The 18,962-nt window shown below is 43.0% G+C and overlaps 1 protein-coding gene across 14 annotated transcripts in view; it reads left to right on the top strand.

Annotated features, from left to right (window-relative positions):
* The window catches only part of LOC138763897 (microtubule-associated serine/threonine-protein kinase 4-like), a 588,435-nt gene extending 578,480 nt beyond the window's left edge, over positions 1-9,955 (top strand). For 13 of the 14 annotated variants that reach the window (XM_069938893.1, XM_069938918.1, XM_069938908.1 and 10 more), the window contains 3 exons: positions 280-416; positions 1,699-1,877; positions 6,567-9,955. In XM_069938893.1, coding sequence (XP_069794994.1) covers positions 280-416; positions 1,699-1,877; positions 6,567-8,569 — 2,319 coding nt within the window. In that variant the 3' untranslated portion in view covers positions 8,570-9,955. The remainder of the gene's footprint in view (positions 1-279; positions 417-1,698; positions 1,878-6,566) is intronic. The other variant, XR_011357883.1, reaches the window with a different exon arrangement.
* Positions 9,956-18,962: the final 9,007 nt, after the last annotated feature.

Here is an 18,962-nt window from a genome sequence, read left to right as displayed (position 1 = left end):
TTTCTGCATTAATGTTAAACACCAAGGAATCCAAACACTGGTCTCCAAAACCAAATTCCAAGTAGTTGACTTTTAATTTATTCCTTGAAGGTGATGGAATTCATCCAGGTAGAAGTTGCATCATTTGGGGTTGCAATTTCTAGTGTTAATTTTCATTCTGGCTGGAATTTCAGTTCTGAGCTGCTTGTGGCTGAACATCATTGAGATGAGAGGCTCTAGCTGTGAAGCGTTTGCATTCGGATACGCTGGTAACGAGGTTCTTTCTTACCATGGCCACAGAGTGGAAACAAAGTGGCGATCACAACCACACCGTTTGAGAACACGTCAATCAGAACTGGTCCAGCAAGAAGACCGAGCTATAGAAGCAGAATGATGAGACGGAGTAAGAAAACCAAAAAGAAAGAAGGCCAAGAAAGGTGATCACTGTGACTTTTAAAATCACAGTTGAAACATGAAATATCATTCATCCTGTTAACCATGAATTTTTTTTAAATATCATGGATTCTCTTTTACCACCCCTTTCTGGTAGGGTGGAGCAGATAAATAAACATCTATTAAAACCTCAGACCCTGATACTTGAACTCAAGAATTCTTAAACTTTTCTGCACGAGGACCAAAAATTTATGATTTGACTCATTCTGTACAACTTGTCCAGGTTTCCCAGTTCTTTCTTTGTTGATCCCCATTTGACCCATTTTGTATGACTTTGCTTTTTCTTTAGTGATCTGGGTTGACTGCTTGTCTTAATTAACATTAATTACACTAACGATGTGATCAATTGCTGGTCATTTAAGCTCTTGTCAGCACAATATCTGCTGGAGATAATGTGTTCAGGATTTAGTGTAATGACATTTTTGGTCAGGATGCAAACCTGTGCAGACCATCAGGGCCAGGAATGAAAATTCCTGGACCATGAAAATAAAAGCCCCTCCATCAGGGCAACGGTGTTGGGGTTTTGCAAGATCGATGTATTCTGACTGCAGATGCACATACTAATGCCCTTGCCCACACAGCCTTCCTCAGCCCTTCAAGCTGCACTCTCCCTCTCATAGTTTCTTCTCCCTCCACCTTCTATTTTCCTGCTCCTCGCTTTCTCCTGCTCCCTCCTCCCATTCTCCATTTAGCCCCTGTTCACCCTCCTGTCTCCACCCCCTCCCCAGTCTGCTATTTCTCCCCTCCTGCATCGTATCCTCTTCTGTCCTTTCTATGACGGATATACACCCTTATAATGAGAATGTTTATTGTCACTTACATTGTATAATGTGCTGTACATAATGCACCAAAATTCTTGTTTGCTGCAGCTGAATGTAAAAATAAGCAAAAACAACTTTAAAAACATTAAAAGTAATTAAAAAGAGACAATCAGTACAAAAGAGATATAATAAATATAACAAAAATAGATAAGTATAGACAGATAAAGGATAAAAGTAAAATCAGGCAGCATGATGGGCTCCAAAGTTTGGAGGGAGTATGAATGATCCTTTGAGTATCCTTCAACCAATCACCTTGCACTATCCATGCTTCTGTAGTGTTGAAGGAGCTCTGAGTATATTAATTTCAGTAACGTGGCTTTTCACTTTTAATTTATTAGGAACTCTATAATGCATGGATGATTTGTTTTTATTGTAATTTTATCATAAATTGAAAGTAAATTTCAAGATTGCGAAATTCAATGTATTCTTTCTCATTTGTAAACAGAAGGAGGTCCCTCTTTAAAAAGTTTGCAAAGCAGCCTGTCATTCTTCATAGCAGCCGGAGTTTCTCCTCATTGAACCGCTCGCTGTCATCCAGTGACAGCATGCCTGGGTCACCCACGCATAGTTTATCGCCAAGGTCACCAACCCAAACCTTTCGTTCAGCCCCTGATTTTCAGTCAGGTTAGTATTCAGTTTGCCTGAGAAGTTACTTTTGAAATTCAAATAACAGCTAGTTCATCAGGTAAGGCGATCATTGCACAGTTAAGACTTCTGGAAAAATGCATGCAAATAAGAGGAGCTTTTAATTTAGACACATGTTAATGTTGTGAATGTGACATGTAAAATCTGGAAAATAAATGACCACAGTGTTCCTTCATATACTTTTAAGGCCATTTTGTGAAGTGTGAACAGCTAAGACTCTAGTCCAAAACCAAGCACTTCCTTCAAATATTATAATATCCACTACAAGGTTACTCTTTTTTTTTTAACAGCACGGTTACAGGCCATTTTGGCCCACAAGTCCATGCCGCCAAATTTACACCCCATTAACCTACTGCCTAAATCTTCGTCCGCGAAACCAAGCCAAAGAAAAAAGAACCTACGCCCCTGGTACATTTTTAAATGGTGGAAGGAAACCCTGGAGAAAACCCGTGCAGACCCGGGAAGAACATACACACTCCTTACAGAAGGAGTGGGATTCGAACCCCGGTCCAGTCCCAATGGCTGGCGCTGTAAAGGCGTTGTGCTAACTGCTCTTCTGAGGCAATACCACAGCATGGTGGATAAATTGTTCCTCAACTTTTGTAGATTCTGTGCTGGCTAATAAAGTCATTGGGGGAACTACAGACCATTCCACTTATGTAGTGAGAAGGTGGATGGGTAGTTTGTGAGGTGGTGTACTCATACAAACACTTATACAGAGCTTTTGGCCTGCACCTGATGTATAGCCTCAAGTTTCTCAATACCATCCTGAAACGTGCTCCTCCATTTTAAGTCGACGTGGGTCAGAGATTCCTAGAAATCAGTGGGTACAAGGATGTTTTGAACACATCCTTGAATCTTTTTTGGTGTCCACCTGATAATCTCTTAGAATAAATAGCGCTTGGAATAGAGTGTCAGTAGAGCTTGGGTTTGGGCATTGAATGATATGGCCAGCCCCCAACTGTGAATGACAAAGGCCTCAGTACTGGGAATAAAAATGTGGCAGAGGACCTTGATAATGATTTGCTTGTCAATCCAATGAATTAGAACATCTTGCAGAGCCAAATTTGTTAGTATTTTTCCAGCACCATTATGTTTGCTGTAGGCAATCCATGCCAATAGAGGAGCTACTCCATGTTGTGCACTGGGTCTGAGCTCTTTATCTTCAAGTACTCCTTTCCTGAAATGACCAGTGGCTGTGCTGACCAACTCCTCTCTTCCACCTTGGTCCATCTTCCGACCTCTCCACCCACCCCCACCCCATGCTTGTGTCACCCCTTCCTTCTCCATAGAATCATAGAACATTACAGCATAGAAACGTGACCTTTAGCCAATCTAGTGTGGGCCGAACTATGTTGTGTAATTCCATCAACCTGCACCTGGACCACAACCCTCCCATTCATGTACCTATCCAAATTACTCTTAAATGTTGAAGTTCAACTCGCATCCACCACTTCCACTGGCAGCTCGTTCAACACTTTCACCGGCCTCTGAGTGAAGAAGTTTCCCCTCATCTTCCCCTTAAGCACTTCATTTTCACCCATGTCCTCTTGTTTGTGTCTCCCACAACCTCAGTGAAAAAGGCATTTTGCCTCTTAGTACCTCCTCATAATTTTGTCTCTTCTCTATCAAATCTCCCCTCCTCTGGCATTCCAAGGAGAAAATTCCTAACCTACTCAAACGTTCCCTGCAACTCAACTCCTCAAGTCCTGGCAACATACTTGTAAATATTCTCTCCACTCTTTCAAACTTATTGATATCTTTTCTGTAGGTAGGTCACCAAAACTGCACACGATACCTCACAGTTGACTTCAGTAATATCTTTAACATAACACCCAAACTCCCGTCTTCAGCACTTTAATTTATGAAACCCCTCTTTACGATCCTATCTACCTGTGACACCATTTTCATGGAATTACATATCTTTTTCAGATCCTTCTGTTCTACTACAATCCCAGAGCCGAACATTTACTATGCAAGTCCTACCTGGTGTTTCCTCCCAAAATGCAACACCTCACACTTGTTCCACATCAAGTTCCATCTGCCATTTTACAGCCTATTTTCCCAGCTGTTCTAGATTCCTCTGCAAGCTTTGAAAACCTTCCTCACTGTTCACTACACCCAAATCTGCGAATTTGTTGATCCAATTTACCACATTGTCATCCAGTCTGTTGATGTGGATAGGACAAACAACAGTTGACCCAGCTTCGATCTCTGAGGCACACCACTAGTCACAGCCTCCAGACAGAAAGGCAATCCTCTTCTGTCACAAAGCCAATGTCAAACCCGATTTACTTCCTCATCTTGAATATCAAGCGACTGAACTTTCTTGACCAACCTTCCATGTTGGAAGTTCAAAAGTCTTGTTAAAGTCCATGTGGGCAACATCCAATGCCATTCCGTTATCAAACCTTCCTGGTAACTCATTCAAAAAACGGTAAGATTGATCTGACATGACCTACCACACACAAAGCCATGTTGGCTATCCCTAATCATTCCCTATCTATCCAAATACATGTATATCCAGTCTCTTAGAAAACATTCCAATAGCTTGCTCACCAATAGCTAGTTTCATTTGGCTATAATTTCCCAAATTATCGTTAGAACCTTTCTTAAACAATAGAACAACAGTAGCTATCCTCTAATCCTCTGGCATCTCACCTGTGGCTAAAGACGTTTTAAATACCTATGCTGAGGCCCCTGCTATTTCTCCACTAGTCTCCCTTAAGGTCCGAGAGGATACCTTGTCAGGCCCTGGAGATTTAGGCCTCAAGACAGCAAGCACCTTATCTATTATCTGTATAGGGTCAATAAACTTGCTGCTGTTTGGCCTCACTTCTATTGGCTCTGTGTCTGTCTGCTGAGTAAATACAGATGCAAAATTCCATGTAAAATGTTCCCCCATCTCTATCCTGGTCTTCAAAAGGGCTAATTTTGTCCCTCGCTACCCTTTTACTCCCTTGTTATATTAAATCTGTAGAAGCCCTTGGGATTTTCCTTCACCTTGTCTGACAGAGCTATCTCATGCATTCTTTTCACCCTCCTGATTCCCTTAAGTGTTTTCTTGCATTTTTTAGACTCAAGAACCTAGTTTGTGTCTTGTTGCCTATTAACCAGGGCCTCAATGTCTTTTGAAAACCAAGGTTCCGCATACCTGTTGGTCTTGCCTTTAACACTGATGGAAACATACAAACTCTTTACTACCAAAATTTCTCCCTTGAAAGCCTCACACTTACCAAACATATCTTTGCCTGGAAAACAACTTTTCCCCATGACACTTACTAGATCCTTTCTGATACCATCAAAATGGGCTTTTCTCCAAATTCTTATTTCAAACCAAAGACTAGACCTATCTTTTTCCATAATTGTTTTGAAACTAATGGCATATGATCACTGGACCTAAAGTGTTCCCTTAAATCAGTCAGCTGCTCTGTCTCATTCCTTAAGAGATCCAGTATTGCACTCTCTCCTCTGTATATTGATTTGGGAAACTTTACTGAGCATATTTGACTTTAAGCCATGCAGCCCTACAGCATTGGGGTCCCGGTCAATAAGTGGAAAGTTAAAATCACCAATTATCACAACCTTGTGTTTCTTGCAACTGTCTGCTGTCTCTCTACAAATTTGATCCCCCAATTCCTGCAAAGTGTGGATGGTTTATATTATCATTGTGTGGTTATCCCTTTCTCATTCATCAATTTCACTCAAAAGGTTCCGTATGCGCTCTCTGGTTGGTCCTGACTGGGCACTGCCGTGACATTGTCCCTGATTAGCAACGCAACCCCTCCCCCTTTTATCCATCCCTCTCTATCACGTCTAAAGCAACAATTAGCCGGCAGTCCTGCCCCTCCTGCAACCAAGTCACACTAATTCCATGTACTGGTCCATCTGCCTTTTCTACAATTCTCCTTTAATTGAAATTGACACAACTCAGGACATTATTCCCTCTGTGCTCATCCTTTCAATTTCTGTCATTGTCTGCCGGCTTAACAATATTTCTTTTCCACAACCACTCCACTATCCACTTTGATTCTTATCCCCCTGCAATGCCAGTTTAAACCCCTTGGAGCAGAACTAGATATTGGTCCCCCTCTTGTTCAGATGCAAACAGTGCCACCAGTGCCCTGGGAGAGAGCCCAATGATCCAAAAATCTAAAGCCTTCCCTCCTCCACCATCTCCTTGGCCATGTATTAAACTGTATTATCCCATTATTTCTGGTCTCATTTGCGTGTGGCACAGGTAGCCAGATCTCCCTCCACCTGCCTCCCTACTTCCACAGTTAGTGTAGTGATTAATGCGATGCTGTTACATCGCCAGCGATTGGGACCAAAGTTTGAATCCCACAGTCTGTAAGGAATTTGTCTTCCCGTGTCTGTGTGGGTTTCTTCCAGGTACACCGGTTTTCTCCCACTGTTCAAAACTTTTATATTAATTTGTGATATGTATATGAATGACCTGTTATTTATTGTATTAGAAGACTTTGCATGTAGGATTTATATTTTAAACTCAATAAAAATATTTTAGAAAGAAAAAGTTGTAATTGGGTGGCACGGGATCGTGGACCAAAAGGACGTTGCCATGCTCTATGTATGTATGTCCTCCACTCTCTCCCCTCTCTCCCCTTTCATGAGTATTGATGAACTAATTATTGTCATGTACCTTAACAGGTACAAATTCCTCACAGAGCAGCTCCCCCAGTTCAAGTGCTCCAAATTCACCTGCTGGCTCTGGTCACATCAGACCAAGTACGCTTCATGGACTAAGCACAAAGCTAAGTGGACAGAGGTATAGATCGGGAAGACGTAAATCAGCGGGTAACATCCCTTTATCCCCTTTGGCACGAACCCCTTCTCCAACTCCACAGCCAACTTCACCACAGAGATCTCCATCACCTCTCCTTGGACACTCAATTGGAAGTTCCAAAATGTCACAGCCTTTTCCAGCTAAGATGCACTCACCTCCAACTATTCTGAGACACATGGTTCGGCCCAAGAGTGCTGAGCCTCCAAGATCACCATTACTAAAGAGAGTGCAGTCTGCTGAGAAGCTTTCTCCTTCTTATTCGTCAGACAAGAAACAGTTGTGTGCTCGTAAGCACAGCCTGGAAGCCCCACAAGCAGAGGGGAGGAAAGACTCTGTACAGCGAGATTTGTGCCTACATAGTTTAGAAGAGAATGCATTTGAAATTCCATCTGTCACCAAAGTCAGGCCTGTGGAACAAGGGTGTCTCAAGCGACCTGTCGCAAGAAAGGTGGGAAGACAGGAGTCCCTGGACGAAGTTGAGAAAGAGAAATTGAAGGAGATAGCAGTAAAGAAGAAAAACAACTGGAACGTCAGACGTGAATCTCTTCACAAGCAAAATGCAATACAAGAACCAAATGCTGGACGTGAAAATGCAGCTCAAGTAACTGAAGAGGCAGGTGAGGTCAGCACAGAAGACGCTGCAGATTCAAAGTGCAATGAAATTAAAATTCAGCTTCCAGACCAACAATGCAGCACTTTAAATGGCCCATTGTTACTTGCCGACAAAGAGCCAAGGGCGAATTTGAGCATTCCCGAGGATGTCCTGTTGGTGTTTCCAATTGCCTTGCCTGATTCCATTACACCAAACCCTGACAAGCTTGCAAGCCCATCCCTAAAGATGGAAACATTCTCTGGAAAGGATGCTGAACCAGTGTGGACTACAAAACACAGTAAAGAGGCAAATCATTTGGGAAGGTTGGAAGCCAATGGCACAAACATGGATTATTTGGGAAGCACGAAATGTGGTAGAGAAGCGAACAATGGTTCTCCAGAAATGTTCAAGAGTGAAATGATTGCAACTCTCCCTAACAATCAGCCAAAGCCTTTAACATCCGCAGGCAAAGATGAATCTTCATTTGTCAAGAGAAACCATACCATACTGAGCACCAATGGCTGTGCTCTTTCTCACTTGAGGTCAACGCCATCTGATTGTCCCAAGATTGCTCAGGTCTCCATGGACAAACCACAGTTAAGCTCAGTGGCTGAGAGCTTAACAAGACAAATGACTGAGTGTAAAATGGACGTAAGGTCTATTTTGAGTTTAAAGCCACTGGAAGGCACCCTTGATATTGCTTTCTTGTCAGGTCCAAGTACTTCAAAGGGAGAGACATCTTTATCAAAAAGACCTGAACAGCAGGGATCGGTCGTGAAGAGCACATTACATCAGAAACCCAACCCTCATAACAATTCTCCTTCAATTCTCTCTAAAAGCAACACACTTGATAGTCTGTGTGGCAGGGTAGACAAAACAAAGAAATCTTCTCAAAACTTACTGCTTAGTTGTTTTTCTGTCGAGGCTTTGCCACTGGACAAAGAGCCTGAGGCAAAAACTAGTTCAGCATGTGCGATAAAGGATGATAGCTGCAAAACTGACTGCAGCCTTGGGTCTGCAGCCCAGAGCACACGTTCAGAAGTAGGTACAATTACTCGGGCTAAAGACACCATGGACCTCAAGGGAAGCAAGCAAGTTTGTCACTTGCAGCACTCTGCTGTGATCATCGCAGAGAAGACTTGCAAAGATCTGCCAAGACTGCCCTCTGCAAAGCAGCATTCCCCTCCTTGTCCCAAAGGTTCAGATGGGGACACAAGCAGCCAAAAACACTGTCCAAAGGAAGTATTACAGGACAGACAGTCCAAGAACTTGTAGCACGTTCGAGTGGAGGATTCTAGTACAAAGTTGCAAAAGACATAATCTCATGGACAACAATTATTTTTCTCCTTCATAAGTGCAGAAGATTTCCATTCCTCAGTAGTTAAAGCTTTTGGGTTGATACCTTCAAAATGTCAAAATTGTTTACTGCCTTCCTCCCTCCCACCCAATCTCCCTCCTATCCCCAACTGCATTGTTTATAATGACCAATAGGAATATTCTGGTACTTATGAATGTCTGAAATATTGGGTGCAAGAAGATCTTTTATGTAGATAAAATGTAATTAATAGCTTTTGCAAACTGGGAGAAGGAAAGCATTGGCAGACACTATTTCACTATAAATCCATGTGAACACTACTTCCTCTCTGTGGTAACATGAATAAAATGTTCATTTTGTGGTTAAAATGTCGTGGTGTCATTGATCTGTAGCAATTTTCCACAGGAAAGCATCCTTTGGTGGCATTCAGTAGAAGTTGCTGTGTTAGTGGAACATTGCGTGGCTGTAGAAAAGCTTGCTGTTTTTAGCAGGTAACGCTAAAATATACATTCCATTTGAATGCATTGAGTAGCTCCGTTCATTACTAGGAACATTTCTTTAAGGAAAATATGTGTACATAAAGAATGCTTATGGGTTTTTTGTTTTTAAAAAAAAATAGAACTGGGGACCTATTGGAGCCACTCCCTGCTGGATGGAATTGCCTTTTTAAATTAATTTTGCTAAGCCTTTATCTGTTTCTATGTAGAGGGGAATAAAAAGAGAGACTTAGCCTTTGATTTTGTTTCAGGAAGCAGGAATGCAGAGATAGGAATACATCATAGTGTGGAGAAGACTTGGATATGTTTTAGTCAGTAGAGACAAATCCCTGTGAAGGAACTATTTCTCATTCTACAGCCTTTAAAAAGAATCTGTGCTCTTCGCTGGTTTTTAAGTATATTAAACACATGTTTACAAAATGTATATATTGTAAGGCAATACTACTTTGCCAAATCTGTGTGTGCCATTTTGGAAATCTCACAGGTATTTTGCTTGTATATGTCTGAATTTGTGTTTTGGTAATGATGTACCAACCAACTGTTGAACATCAAAGAAAGTTGGGCTGTGTGGGATTGGGTTTATTGCATTTGTTGTGGTGCAGGTGAAGTTAGATGTGTTCTGTACCTGTTGGCTTGGAGTATTCGCTGTTGTTGGACCGATGCTTAAAGCAATGGTTTGAAATATGCTGTCAGAACTGTGCAATACAAAAACAAAATGTTTGCGGCTTCTGTGTTTGTTTTCCACCACAGAGCTTTGTGAATGTTCTAACTGTTGTATCGTAATAAAAAAAATATTTATACTTATGCATTTGCATATCACAAAAAAAATAAATGGTTTTCAGCATGAAATGACATCTGCTTCTTTACATCTGTTGAAATCTCTTGCTACATTCAAAAAGGAGCTATATAAATAGATCAACATGGGGGATTTCCAAAGTCCTTCTAAAATAATACTTGGTTTTGTAATCGAACAAAGGTGGCCCAATGAAAAAAGAAATGGATCACCTTGATTTTCTAGAGCTTATAAGGCTACCCATAACTTTGTAGATTTTAGGAACTTTTTGCACAGTATGACTGTTGTAAAACAGCAGCATATTAAAGGAAACATTTACAGTCCATCCAAGGAAATGATGACAAGGTGGACCCAAGTTGCTTTTGAAGGCTTAGAACATAGAACATTACAGAACTATACAGGCCCTTCAACCCTCAATGTTGTACCGACCTTCATGTTCCTACTAAAGCCTTCCTACCTCAAACCCTCTTTTTCTTTCACCCATATGCCTGTTTAAGAGTCTTTTAAATGGCCCGAATGTTTCAGCCTCCACCACCATCTCTAGCAAGGCACTCCATGCACCTACAACTCGCTGTGTAAAATACTTAACCCTGATGTCTCCTATTCAGACTTTTGCATTCAAATCCCATTCTGCATTTGCCAGCCTGCATTGGGTGATTAGTAAAGTAAGTATTCTGAATTAACAACAAATGTGTATTATAAACTTTGGATCCCAAGGGTGAGAACCTGTTGAGCCCGCTCCTGAGCCCTCTTGAGATGTAAAGTTTGGGCCTACACCCACTACAAGGGAATGAAAGTGAGCAAGTTGTTTTGAACAACTGTCAACAATTCACGAGGTAGAAGGTGGTTTGCAAGGTCTGAGAGTGACCTGATCTTCCACCCCAGTATCAGTGATCAAACACACGCTCACCCAGATATCCTCTAGAGGACTAGTTTCCAGCCTTGTGAGTATAGGCAGAAAGTATTAGCATGAGCTCATGGAGCCCAAGGGGACAACACAAACTATCATGGGCACCCCGACTCTCAGGCTGGGAACCCTCCCCCCCCCCCCCCCCGCCCCACCAGGTTTTCACAGGTTCCTTGAGGTGTGGGATTTGATGAATGAGACAAAGGCATATAATACTTTGTTTTAAGTTTATCCTATGGTTAGTCCCAAAGCTGGTGAGCCTTGTGGTGATATCCTGACAGGCTTGAAGTTTTCAGTTGGAGTTTGCAAGTAAAGAGACACACAGGAGATTGCAGATGCTGATCTTGATGGAGAGTTTCTGCTCAGGGTATCAAACATTCTTTTTTTTTCCCCACTGAGTTCCTTCAGTAGGTTGACATAAACATGGTTGCTTGGCAGAAGAGCTTTTTGTAATTGTAGCCTATACAATTAAGATTGAATTAACAACATAGGACAAATGCTGTGTGCTTGTATTAAAATGGAGACGGAGAAGCCACTCTGTGCTTTAGAAGAATGAGAGGAATCTCACTGAAACTTATCAAATACTCAAAGCCCTGAATAGAGTGGATATGGAGAGGATATTTCCTATAGTGGGTGAGTTGGAACCAGAGGGCACAGAATACAAAAATGTCTCTATCAGAGGTGAGGAGGAATTTCTTTACCCAGAGGTTGGTGAATCATGGAATTCATTGCCATGGACATCTGTGAGGCCAATTCATTGGGTATATTTAAGACTGAGGTAGATGTCCTTGATTCGGAAGGGAATTTGGGGTTATGGAGAGAAGGCATGAGATTGGGGTTAAAAAGGATGGAATGGCAGGGCAGACTCAATGGGGTGAATGGCCTAATTCTGCTCTTGCAATCTTAAAGTGGATTTGGCTGACCAAAGGGGCTTCAGTGAGGAGGGTCAGTGGGAGCTTCTCAATGCAGGCCTTTGGTTGGACACGTGTGGCTTTGGTGCCATTTCAGGTCAGTGACTCATGAGTTATATCGCTTTTTACTGTTCAAATAGAGTGGGAACAGAATGGATTACCGTATGGTTCAAGTTCTTTATTTATATAGCACATTTTTTTTAACTTGCATGGATCAAAGTGCTGTACAAACCAAGGCAATCAATCGAAACTAGCACAACTATTTACCAAACAACGGATCAGGATGTTATAAATAGACCACAATTGCAGTGAAGAGTGTCAGAGGTTAGAAACGTACAGTTTCAGACGTTAAACGCTAATGACAGAAGGTAGTTTTTAACCTGCAGTTGAGGGAGGGAGCTAGTTTAAAGGTAATGGGAATGCTGTTCCACAGTTTGGGGCCATAATTGAGAAGGCCCGTTCTCCCTTTTGTGTGCACTTAGTGCGTGGACACACCAGGGAGCAGGGTAGGGTGTAAGCTGTTCAGAGATATGGGCGGGGGAGGGGGGTAGGGGAAAGGTCATGGAGGGCCTTGTATGTAAATAGCAGCTTGAAGTTGATTCTGAGCTGCACCGGCAGCCACTGGAGGGAGGCCAGAATTGGGGTATATGATCCCTCTTGGCACTTTGGCCACGACATTCTGAACCAATTGGAGGCGAGTTAGGGAGGATTGGCTAATCCCAGTGTATAAAGTGTTAGCATAGCCCAGACGTGAGAAGGTAAGAGCATGAATAACCCTTTCAAGGTCCTTGAGTGAGAGGTATGATTTTATTTTAACAACAGTGTGGAGCTGGAAAAACTAGGCCTTCACCATGGGATTGATATGTTTGTCAAATTTGAAAGGCAGGGTCAAATACCACCCCAAGGGATTTAACATGGGGTTTAATAAGAGTGGATAAATTACCTAGGGAGTCGTGTAACTTTTTGGTGAAATTAGGTGGGCTGAATAGGATGATCTCAAATTTTTCTCATTAGGTTGGAGGAAGTAGTGGGCCATCCAGCATTTTGTCTTCGAGACAGTTGGTGAGGTTGGTGATTTTTTGACTGGTCATCCGGTTTTAGGGGAGGTAGAGCTGGGTGTCATCAGTGTAACAGTGGAAGGAGATGCCATGTTTCAGGCAGATACGGCCAAGGGGGACCATGTACAATGAGAAAAGGGTCGGGCCAAGGAGAGGAGAGGATGGCTGAGGCCGATGGGTAGTTGCCTATGTTAACCCTCTAAAAGAAGCCAACTCCCTGCTGTGGTTGGCTTTGTATCCTGATTGAGACTTTTCTGTTATTTCATTTTGGTGAAGGAAGTGAGATATTTGGTTAAGTATTACTTTTTCAAGGTCTTTGGAAAGGAAAGGAAGATTTGAAACAGATTTGTAATTTTTGGGGATAGTGGGGCAAGGTTAGGTTTTTTCAGGAGGGGCTGAACCATTGCATATTTGAAGCAGGTTGGGACAGGGTCAGTTGCTAGGGAATGGCTGATGATGGAAAGGATGCTCCAACCCACGATGTCAAAGACATCCTTCAGGAGGGTGGTAGGGAAAGTGTCAAGGGGGCAGGTTGTAGGTTTTGTGGAATGCACAATCTTTCTGAGAGTGGGTAGTGTGATGGGACTGAAGCCGTCCAGGTTATATGGACAGAGCTGCAGTCCCATTCTCAACTTTGTCGAATGAGAATTTAAAAAATTCTTCACATTTGGCGGGGGATGTGTCCAGGGCTGTAGTGGGTGGAGGGCCTACAACTGAGTTTATGGTACTAAAGGGGACTCTGGGTTATGGGAGTTATTGGCAATTAGGATGGCGAGGTATTTTGTTATCTCGGCCTTCACTGCATTCTGATATGCGTTCAGGTTGTATTTTAGGATCTCGAGGGAGACGTGTAGTTTGTCTTGCTTCCACCTCCATTTGGCCTTCCTGCATTCTCTCCTTAGGGCCCTGGTCACATTATCAAGCCAAGGCACTGTCTTGGGCTTGGGCTTTTTTTTCAATTTGAGTGGAGCCAGTGTCCAGGATATAAGAGCAGTTGATTGAATGGTCAAGTGAGTTCCTTAGTGTTGAGGTGGGGAGGGGGTGCCTTGATGGTGGGAGTACCTGGAGCATTGATGAAGGCTCTTGTGAACTCCCCCCACAGTATGAGAGTTAATACATCAGGAGTATTGACTGGGGGAGTGGGATTTGTTAGGTGGGGCAGGGCAGGGAAAGGTCAAAGGTGATGACGGTGTAGTCTGATACACCTGTGTCAATGTTGTGTGTCTGATGATTAGGTCAGCTGACAGTACTAGATCGAGTGTGTTGCCTAGATTGTGGGTGGGTCCAGTAGGCAGCAGATCTGAATTGAAGGATTCCATTAGGTGCATAATCTCACCTACCAGGGGTTTAGATGGGCACAAACATGAATATTGAAGTCACCGAGAACCAAAACTCAGTCAAAGTTTTGCATGGCGTTAAGTCGGCAAATTGGGTAATGGAGTCTGTGTACTTTTGGTGGCGGTATAGAAGAACAAATAAGAAGGGATTGATCAGGCCCATTTTGATTAGTTGGACTTCAAAGGTAGAGATTTACTATGCAGCAGTTTGACCCGGCCACCAAGGGGCTAGTACAGTTGAATCTATCTAGCAAGACCATCAAGGGGTCGAGAGAGACAGATTTGATTGGCCCAGTAGCCCAGCAACTGAATGAATTAAACTCGACTGCCCCAGCCCATACCCAACGAAACAGGTGCAAAGCCACCCAACTTACTCGCCCCTCCCCAACACAAAAATGGACCCGGCCCACCCGAACATCCACCACCTAACAAATCTTGAACTGTTCCACCCGATGGCTCGCCTCCCGATGACACCCAACCTGCTCTATGGAACTATTCGTCCCACCTGTGTCTGGTGGGTTCCGACTTCTTTGGGCTGTCAGCTTCATTTCTAGCAGCCCATGGGAGGTCAGTCTAGCGAGATTTGCCTCCAACTGCCCATAGGTGGTCAGGCTGGGTCTTTCAGGTTTCACTGGGACAGCGCCTACCTCACTGCTGGTGATCCAGGAATATGCTGAAGGTAAGCCCTGGTCCCGTATTTTTCGTCTAAGAGGCCAGGGGACATTTCAGACATTCCGCTCCGTAAATGGTTATATGGTTATAAGGCAGGGGCTGGGAGTCCTCGATGAGGATGAGCTGAAGGTGTGGATTGATACTTGGAAGTATGATGTGGTAGCGATTAGTGAGACATGGTTGCAGGAGGGATGTGATTGGCAACTGAATATTCCTGGGTTTCGTTGTTTTAGGTGTGATAGAGTCGGAGGGGCAAGAGGAGGTGGGATTGCATTGCTTGTCAGGGAAAATATTACAGCGGTGCCTAGGAAGGATAGATTAGAGGGCACATCCACGGAGGCTATTTGAGTGGAACTGAGGAGTAGGAAAGGAGAGGTTACACTTGTAGGGGTGTATTATAGACCACCCGGAGGGGACCGAGACCTAGAGGAGCAAATCTGTAGGGAGATAATAGATATTTGTGATAAGCACAGGGTTGTAATTATGGGAGATTTTAATTTTCCACATATAGATTGGGAAACATTCTGTGAAAGGACTGGATGGGTTAGAGTTTGTGAAATGTGTGCAAGATAGTTTTTTACAACAATATGTAGAGGTGCCGACCAGAGAAGGAGCAGTGTTAGATCTACTTTTGGCAAATGGGATGGGTCAAGTGACGGAGGTTAGTATTGGCGAGCACTTCGTGTCCAGTGATCATAATGCCATCAGCTTCAATGTCATTATGGAAAGAGAGAAGTCAGGGCCAAGGGTTGAGGTTTTTGATTGGGGAAAAGGTAGATTTGAGGAGATGCGAAAGGACTTGCAGGGTGTGCATTGGGACAATTTGTTTTATGGGCAGGATGTAGTAGAGAGATGGAAGTCTTTTAAAGATCAGATTTTGAGAGTGCAAAAGCTTTATGTTCCTGTTAGGTTAAAAGGAGGGGCAAAAGGTTTGAGAGAGCCGTGGTTTTCAAGGAATATTGGAAACTTGGTTCGAAGAAAAAGGGAGGCGTACATTAGATATAAGAAGCATGGAGTTAAGGAGATGTTTGAAAGATACATTGAATGTAAGAGGAATCTTAAGAGAGGAATTAGGAAAGCTAAAAGAAGGTACGAGAAAACTATGGCAAGCAGGGTGAAAACTAATCCAAAAGAGTTCTACAAATATGTTAATGGTAAGAGGAAAGCTAGAGACAAAATTGGTCCCTTAGAAAATCAGAGCGGAAAACTGTGTGTGGAGCCTAGAGAAATGGGGGAGATATTGAACAGTTTCTTTTCTTCGGTATTCACTAAGGAGAAGGATATTGGGAGATGTGAGATAAAAAAAGCAAATTGGGTAAATATGTGGAATATAGAGATTACAAAAGGTGTAGTTTTAAGGCTTTTGAAGAATATAAAGGTGGATAAGTCTCCGGGACCAGACGGGATCTTCCCCAGGACATTGAGAGAAGTGAAGGAGGAAATAGCAGAGGCTCTGGCGGTAATTTTCCAAATGTCATTAGATATGGGGATAGTGCCGGAGGATTGGCGCATTGCGCATGTGGTTCCGTTATTTAAAAAGGGTTCAGGGAGGAAGCCTGGCAACTATCGGCCTGTAAGTTTGACGTCTGTGGTAGGTAAATTAATGGAGAAAATTCTTAGAGATAGTACTTATAAACATCTGGATAGACAGGGTCTGATCAGGAGCACTCAACGTGGATTTGTGGGAGGAAGGTCATGTTTGACCAATCTGATTGAATTTTTTGAAGAGGTGACTAGGAATGTGGATGAGGGTAGCGCAGTGGATGTTGTCTATATGGACTTCAGTAAGGCCTTCGATAAGGTACCACATGGAAGGTTAGTTAGGAAGTTGCAGTCTTTAGGTATAAATTTTAAGATAGTCAAATGGATTGAACATTGGCTGAAAGGGAGAGGCCAGAGAGTGGTAGTGGATAATTGTCTGTCAGGTTGGAGGCCGGTGACCAGTGGTGTGCCTCAAGGATCTGTTATGGGCCCATTGTTGTTCGTTATATACATTAATGATCTAGATGATGGGGTGGTGAATTGGATTAGTAAATATGCAGACGATACTAAGATAGGTGGAATAGTGGATAATGAAGAAGGTTTTCAAGGATTGCAGAGGGATTTGGGCTGCTTAGAAAAGTGGGCTGAAAAATGGCAGATGGAATTTAATGCTGATAAGTGTGAGGTGCTTCATTTTGGTAAGAAGAATCAGAATAGGACATACGTGGTAAATGGGAGAGCATTGAGAAATACAGAAGAGCAGAAAGATTTAGGAGTAACGGTACATCGTTCCCTGAAGGTAGAAACTCACGTGAATAGGGTGGTGAAGAAGGCTTTTAGTATGCTGGCCTTTATCAATCATTGCATGGAATATAGGAGTTGGGAGGTGATGTTGAGATTGTATAAGACGTTGGTGCGGCCTAATTTGGAGTTCTGTGTGCAGTTCTGGTCGCCTAATTATAGGAAGGATATAAACAGAGTGGAGAGAGTGCAGAGAAGGTTTACGAGAATGTTACCTGGGTTTAAGCATCTAGAGTATAGGGAGAGATTGGACAGATTAGGTCTTTATTCTTTGGAGCGTAGAAGGTTGAGAGGGGATTTGATAGAAGTATTTAAGATTATGAAAGGGATAGACAGAGTGGATGTGGATAGACTATTTCCGTTAAGAGGAGGAAAGATTAAAACAAGAGGACATGAGTTAAGAATTAAGGGGCAGAGGTTTAGAGGTAACATGAGGGGGAACTTCTTTACTCAGAGAGTGGTAGCCGTGTGGAATGAGCTTCCGGGAGAAATAGTGGCGGCAGAGTCAATTGTATTATTTAAGAAAAAGTTGGACAGGTATATGGATGAGAAGAAGATGGAGGGTTATGGGCATTGTGCAGGGAGGTGGGACTAGAAAGGGGTGTTTGGTTTGGTGCAGACTAGAAGGGCCTAATGGCCTGTTTCCGTGCTGTAATTGTTATGCTATGTTATGTTATGTTATGAGTTGATGGAGGAGTCCTCCGCATCGGCAAGGGCGATGCACCTCTTAAGGGTGGTACAGCTTGCGTGGACATTCCAGGCCACTCATCATATCCCAGATGATCACATGACAGGAGGTACCTCTGATTTGGGCAGCTGAAGCATTGTGCTTTGGAGCTTGAGTACTGGCTTCTACCAGGCTGAGAATTACATGATGGTGTGTTTTCAGAAGCAGTCGTGTCACAGCTTCAGGAAAAACCATAGGAGAAGGAATGGGTGACTACAAGACAGATAAAGGGAGGGGGCCAGGTGATCAGGGAATCCAACCAGAGCCAAGATCATGGCATTATGGGTAGCTCAGCTGCAAAAAAGGGAGAGGAGCCAGAATCCAACAGCAATAGTGGTGGAGAGTTTGTTGGGCGAATGGAATTAACAGGCACCTCTGCTGCCATAGATTTGAGTCTGGGATGATGTGTTGCTTCCTTGATGCCAGGGGCAGGATGCTGCAAAATATTTGCATGGAACGCTAAAAGGAGACAGGAACCAACCAGGAATTTGGGCTCTCATTGGTATTAATGACATGGTTACAAAGTGGGCTTTAGACCTGCAACATAAATTTAGGGGAACCAGGTGACAGGTTAAAGAACCAAACTTCTAAAGTGTCATTCTTGGATGACTTACGATGCGACATTTTACATTCTAGTCAATATAGGAAGATGAGTTAAGTCATATAACATGACAGGGGAAGGGCAATAGATTTCTGGATCACTGGGACATTTTCTGGGGAAGGTGCGAGCTGTACAAGATGGAAGTATTGCAACTGTACCAGAACAGGCTCCACATGCTTGTTGGTGGCATTGGGAGGGATTAAGCTAATTTGGCACGGCAATGGGCACGGAGTGGATTTTAGTTGGCAGATGGCGGCTAGGATGGGAGGTGCAGTGAGGTATTGAAGGATTGCTAAATTGGTTTAATGGGCAGAGCATATGTAGGCATGAAAATGTGCTTGGGAGGAATGCAAGGCAAATTACACCTACATTAATGCAAATAAAATAGTAAAGCAGATGGACAGACAGAGTTGATCAGCACCTGGGATTTTTACGATTGCAGAATGGTTGACAGGTGTAGTGGCTCAACATTCCAGGGTGTAGAACCTTAAGGCATGATGGGGAAATGTCAAAGATGCTTGGCATTGCTTTATTAGTTAAGGAGTGTGTTGATGCAGTGAGACATCC

Source organism: Narcine bancroftii, chromosome 1, assembly GCF_036971445.1.
Source record: "Narcine bancroftii isolate sNarBan1 chromosome 1, sNarBan1.hap1, whole genome shotgun sequence".
Lineage (NCBI taxonomy): Eukaryota > Metazoa > Chordata > Chondrichthyes > Torpediniformes > Narcinidae > Narcine > Narcine bancroftii.
The sequence above is the reverse complement of the archived record's forward strand: the minus strand, read 5'-3'. Positions and strand labels throughout refer to the sequence as shown.